At 35.8% G+C, this 6,435-nt stretch overlaps 1 protein-coding gene across 2 annotated transcripts in view; it reads left to right on the forward strand.

Moving 5' to 3' along the window:
• ZFAND5 (zinc finger, AN1-type domain 5) overlaps positions 1-2,527 on the forward strand; it is a 10,924-nt gene extending 8,397 nt beyond the window's left edge. For both annotated transcript variants that reach the window (XM_008585532.1, XM_008585531.1), the window contains exon 6: positions 873-2,527. In XM_008585532.1, coding sequence (XP_008583754.1) covers positions 873-1,021 — 149 coding nt within the window. In that variant the 3' untranslated portion in view covers positions 1,022-2,527. The remainder of the gene's footprint in view (positions 1-872) is intronic.
• The last annotated feature ends 3,908 nt before the right edge of the window (positions 2,528-6,435 follow it).

A 6,435-nucleotide genomic window follows, 5' to 3' on the forward strand; every position in this document is an offset into this window, starting at 1 on the left:
TTACTGCCCATAATTAAGGAGTTCTTCGACCCTTTCTAAGGGACTGGTTGGTCTTACACATTTTAAAAAAAAAAAAAAAAAAAAGCCTGCCTTTCGAGAATAGAAAGTTTCCAAAGAAAAGAGGGGGCTAAGAAGGGGGGGGGGGGGAGAAGAAGGTGTTGGGGTATGAAAAAATTGGGTTTAATTTCCATCTGTCTTCTCTAATCATACGAAACCCTTTATTAACTTCAGGCACTCTGAATTATTTTCCTTTATTGGATTGATAAAAATGAATTCCATTTGATTTCATTTGTACTCGTGGGGAAAAAGTACCTGAAACAGTTACACCTCCTTTGAGCTAGGCACAAAATGTTCCAGATGCTCCCCCCCCCCCCCAAAAAAAAAAAAAAAAAAAAAACTTTCCTTTAGGTTTCCAAGCTTCATCATTGTCTTTCCCTGGTTTTCACTTGAGGAAACATAACCCAGTTAACATATGGTAGAACTATGTTTTGAATCCAAGTTATCCTGACATTAGAGCTTTTGAATTCTACCTTGCATAGTATCTATGGCAGTTGATGGAAGGAGAGCACAGGGTAGAATCAGCTGGCAAATAGCCCATTTTGTTTTCTTTATGTTTGGCTTATCAAGCACTTACCCTCCACAATCCTTATTTGCCCTTGGAGGGCAGGACAAAATATAATTATTTGAATTTTTCAGCATGTCAAAGGAAGTTAAAAAGTTCTTTCACAGTGTAAAGTGTAATAGATTCAAAGAGTTGATTGTCTTTTGTGTTGCTGAGCAATGAAATCTGGTTATTTAGTGACTAAGGCTTTTTTTGTTGCTTCTTTTAATTTCTGCAAGTTCCCAAGTGACTCTTCCTCTTGTTTGTACAGGATTTGACTGCAGATGTGGAAACTTGTTTTGTGGACTTCATCGTTACTCTGACAAGCACAACTGTCCATATGATTACAAAGCAGAAGCTGCAGCAAAAATCAGAAAAGAGAATCCAGTTGTTGTGGCTGAAAAAATCCAGAGAATATAAATTACTACTTGTGAAGAGACTGAAACTTTGTTTTTATTTTAATATATCGTAGGAAAACATTAAAGAGCAGATGCATGGCCATTTTCCTTTGATGTTCTCCAGAGTTTTACTTTACACTTGTCTGTCGTATAATTGATATTTTAGGATGTTTGCGTGTTTGTTACAGGCAGAATTGGATAGATACAGCCCTACAAAATGTATATGCCCTCCCCTGAATAAAATTGGATGAAAATCTGCACAGCAAATTGAAATACAGATAATAGAGACAAAATTTAGTTCCCATGTGCCAAACAAAATAAATGAAATCTCTGCATGTTTGCAGTATATCTGCCTTTTGGGAATGTAATCAAGGTATAATCTTTGGCTAGTGTTATGTGCCTGTATTTTTTTTTTTTTTAAATGGTATACCAGAAAAGGACTGGCAGTCTACTTCTACCATCTACCATAGTTAAACTTCACCCTCTTAATTTTCACAACATGTTCTTTGGAAGCAGGAAGAAAGCTTTAAAGAGGATCAGACCTTTTTTGTGAAACCTATATTTGGTGCCATATGTAAGTCTGATTAAATTGGTCTTCTAAAAGCTGTCAGATAAGACATCCGATGAGGTAAACATCACAACTGGTTATAAGTAAAACTATCAAGCCAACAACAGGGCCTTGAGATAATCTTTGAAGCTTATTGTGCTGGCCTGCACCAGAAGATGTCTGCATTACTCTTATTGCTAAAAATGTGTAGTACAGAACTGCACTAGGATTAATTTGTTTACAAGAAGAAATTAAAACTCTACGTTTGGTTTTCACATACAGCAGCTCTGTTGAATAACATGCATCTGAGTTTTACAAAGGTATCTGAACAGTTAATTTTTCATGTGCATCTTTTGTTGAATGTTTTGGTTCAAGAAAGAATGTTTAAAGCTTTTTAAAGACTTCAGTTCTTAATGTAACTGTACCCTTCTGCATGGAAAATCATAACCAACATGGCTGCAGTAGACTTTTTAGTGGTATCCAGCACCACTTGCGGAGGGCTGCTTTATCATATTAATTGTACTTGGGTGTAGGACTCTAGTGTTCTTGGGTGTATTGCATGGGCTGCATTATCTACAGCATTGTACAATAACAACTAGAAAAGGCAGTATACTTCACTGATGCTTGTCTGGTAATATCACTTCTGTGTTATAATGGAAGGTTTCTTGTGATGTATGAAACTTGTGTTTTTTATATATAAATGAGTATAGTTAGAATAGTGTTGTGGTAATGCCTGTTTTCATCTGTAAATAGTTAAGTATGTACACGAGGCACTACTTCTGATTTATTGCAGTGTTCATTCCTAGTTTTTACTTTTATTAAAGCATTCAGTTTTGCTTTCAATTTTATGTACCTTAGTTCTGAGTTAGATCTGCAGATGTGTACAGATAGTTCATATTTATGTATTGCACATAATCATTCTATTCAGCATCAATGCTATATTGTATTATGTAAATAATAAAAGCCATGTACAGAGGGAAACTTCCACTTGTCCATTGGGTTTTTAAGCCATAGTTAGAATCCTAAAGGGGAAAAATTATATATGTTACATGTTCAACTTAATAGTTTATGTGGACTTTGCATGGCTATATTGTAAATTTCTTTTTTCCATGACTGTCCTGAACTCAAGGGACTTCAAGTGAGAACCATGAGATGAGTTTTTTTGAAATATTTTTAAGTATGGTATGGTAGACTACTTCTGAAGAGTTGGATAAGCACCTTTAGGATCCGGACAGTCTTAAAACTTAAGAGGAGAAAGGAACAAAATTTGAGCAATCACGGCCTATCTCCCTTTTCCACGTTTTGCTTTAATTGATGGCTTTTATAAAAATCCTGAAGAGGAAAGTAGACATGACTTTCTGTGTACAAAAAAAGTTGTTTTATTTGTTTCGGGTTTGTAATGTAGTGACAGATCTATGGACTTGGTCTTCGCTGTTGTCATGCCAGGTAATAAAGAACAATTAACAGTACATGCCAATTTTCCCCACAGGGTAACAAGCCAAGAGTGGAACCATTGCCTCTCAGTGATGGAGTTTGGGATGGAAATACTTACCCTGGTTTACTTTTAACTGCTACAGTTCTTTGCCTGCTGATACTTTTACTGCCTGTGAGGGCAGATGAGTGTGTAGATGTCTATATGCTAAGATAAGGTTAGTATCTCCCCAAATACAAATGGTATTGGGGAATCACAATTGAGTTGAAAATTACGGTATTTAGAAGGGGAGCTTGATGAATTTTCAAGTTTAAAATGAAACATTTTTATTCCCTCTGCTACCTGGCAATAGAATGTGGCTTTTTTTTTTTGGGTGGCTGGCTGGTAAAGGGACCGAACCCTGGACCTTGTCATGTTATCAGCACCATGCTCTAGCCAACTGAGTTAACCAGTAAGCTTGCTTGGTAAGTTAAATCTTGATAAGTTTTGAAATCAAAGAGTAGTATGTGAGAGAGAAGACTTAGGTGGAAAGGTGATGGTTCCTCAGACCCCACTCATCTGAAATTCTCTGAATAGTAGCAAGGGACTGTGGTAATGTTTCCATGATCACGTTTCACAAATCTCAATTTTGAATGGATTTCAACTTAAGGACTTAATTTGTCAGGAACATCCATTGATTGAGGAGAAGGGAATTAAATGTGTAAGGCACCTAGGAAGAGTCAATTTTACCCAGATTCTTGCACTCCAACTTGAATGTTTTTTCAGTCCAGACTGAGTGGGCTTTAACTGGAATATACACAGATATTAAGCATTTAGGAATATACTGTATTACCCATTACATAAACAGACAAATTTTTGCATCCGCACCACCCAAGAATTATTTCGTCAGGACAGGCCATGATATGAATTCTCTTTTTCAAATACAATCTTGAGTGGGTCTAATCTGTAAAACTGGGTCCTCAGATTTGATCTGAGGTGGGCTTCCCAGAGCATGGATTAGTTTGCAAAGGAAAGAGCTCTTTTTTGAGCTGTAGGATATAATGGTTAAGATCATGGATCCTGGAACCAGACTGCTGTCTTGGCCAAGTTACTTTAGGCCCACATTGGACTGCTTCATCTGTTAATTGACGATGGAAACTACTTCAGGAGTGTGAAAATACAGCATTTAAAACAGTGCCTGGCACATAGTAAGTATGGTATTCGTTACTGTTAATTTTAACGGTGATTTCCAGGACTTGACAATTTGAAACTTAATAGGATTTGTTAAGTTGTATAGAGAAAAGGTAAAGAGTTTGTAGATGTTGACGTTAAATGAAATTCTTACCAAGTAAAAGTGGTAAATGTCTATCAAGTAATGTAATAATAGCAAGATGTTAAGCATACTACTACTATAATTTTGTTTTCGAATTGGCAATACATTCACATGGCTCAAGAATAAATTTATTAATACATTGAGAAGCGAAGGCTCTCATCCCATCTCATACCCTTTGTTCCAAAGGCTCACATGCATCTTAGGTAACATCAGTTATTTGATCTTTTCCATATGTAAACATCTGGCTATGTACAAAGACTTAATTTGCCTCATCTGTCTGAATGCAAAGTTCTTTTGTGGTCTTTGTCCATAAATATTAGCTTATAATTTTGAAGAGTGATGGGTATGGTTGCTGATATGGTTAATTAGAAATAAGATTATGTAGCCTTAAACTACCCAGAAGAGTTTCTGTGGGTATGGCAGCAGGCTTTTAATGAAAAGAAGCTTAAAATTTCACAAAGCAGTTTCTGGTGTTTGTACAATCTGCTTTAAGAACAAGTGTATATATACGGCAGAATGCAAAAGTGTCATTTAATACAGCTATTTTCACGCACAAATGCTGGGTTTTAATTTATATAAAAGTAAAGCACTGTTTTTGTGTTTTCCCCCAGACTGCATTTCTGTTTTAGTCCTGGAAGTAAAAGTTAACATCGTTTTATGGTGTAAGTGTAAGAATTCATTTTGTCTACAATGTGCTATTTTTGTATGGGTACTATTGTTGCTAGGTCATACTTCACATATGGTATGTCATTAACAGCGAGATGAAAAAAGTTATATATAGATTATTTTCTAGCTGGTTGATCTGTTTTGAATATATTTTTTCCTGATGATTTTGATTAGCACTGTCACCACATAACCTCAGGTTGTACATATCTAAAATGATAACCAAGGCTGTTCAGGAACTGGGGTAATCTATAAGTCTACTCAAGTTAATAGGAAACCTAACACATTCTTAAATTTTAATCAAGTTCAAAAACTGTTCATAAAATAGCATTTCCTTAAGCACTTACCCTTAAGAGCTCAGGCATCAGCCAGAAAAATATATAAACTAGCCTAGATGAGCTCAAACTAAAAAGTGTGTTCAAATATGCAAATTAGAATGCCATGTAAACGTATAGATTTTCTATTGTGTGGCACCACATCTACTCTTACAGAGCCTCAAACGTTTCAAGAAAACTCATGCATTCTGGTGATCTGGTTCCATGTCCACCCCTATAAGAAGTACTTCCTTACTAGGGTGACGTTTCCTGAGGACCCCCACCCCAGACGTAGCCCATTGTAGGTCTTAGTAGTAACACCCACATACTAAAAATATTTGGTTTCTAATGTTAAGTTTTGCTCTGATAATTGCTATTGTAAGAGTAATTCTATAGTAAAAACTTGTAAGACTTAAAGAGGAATGGTTAATATGTCACCACATCCATTAGCCTTTAACATTTGTGTTATGTTTTAATGCCTGCTAAAATTACCCGTGTTTAAACAAGTTTCATTTTTGGCCATACTGTGGCTTATTTATTTGGCATGAAAATTAGATTGTTTTCGATATCTGGGACAGCAAAACCGGTTCTAGCAGTGACTAGATTGTATCAGATGCCAAAAATTATGAACATGAGACTACAGAGATGTAATAAATAAAGCAATGATATCTGTTAGAAGCAAATGCAAGCAACAGGTATTAAAATAAGATGGCTTCATATTCAAGCATGGCCCTTTAGCATTCAAGTGATAGGCATGTTTATTGGGGTCTTTGAAAGAAAGGCTTTTAAAACTGACTTGGTTAGGGAGGGGCTGATAACACCGAGGTCAAGGGTTCAGATCCCCGTACCATCCAACTGCAAAAAAAAAAAAAAAAAAAATGGAAGTTTTTACTTAATAAATTGGGACCCATGGTAGCATAGCAAGCATCCCACGTATCACAACTGTGGTATCCACTCAGTATAGAAGATACAACCATTATGTAACTAAATACTAAAAGGAAGATTACACTAGTAACACTAAGTTAAAAGTATATAGTAAAAAATATGAAGAAAAGGATTACGCTGGTAAAGATTCAGGGTGTGAAGTCAAAGGAGAGAAGATTAAAGAATAGGTTTACCTTTATTTGATCTCTTTTGGGATGTATCTTCCATGGTAATTTCTAAACTC

This window comes from Galeopterus variegatus, unplaced genomic scaffold (genome assembly GCF_000696425.1).
Source record: "Galeopterus variegatus unplaced genomic scaffold, G_variegatus-3.0.2 Scaffold3611, whole genome shotgun sequence".
NCBI classification, from domain to species: Eukaryota; Metazoa; Chordata; class Mammalia; order Dermoptera; family Cynocephalidae; genus Galeopterus; species Galeopterus variegatus.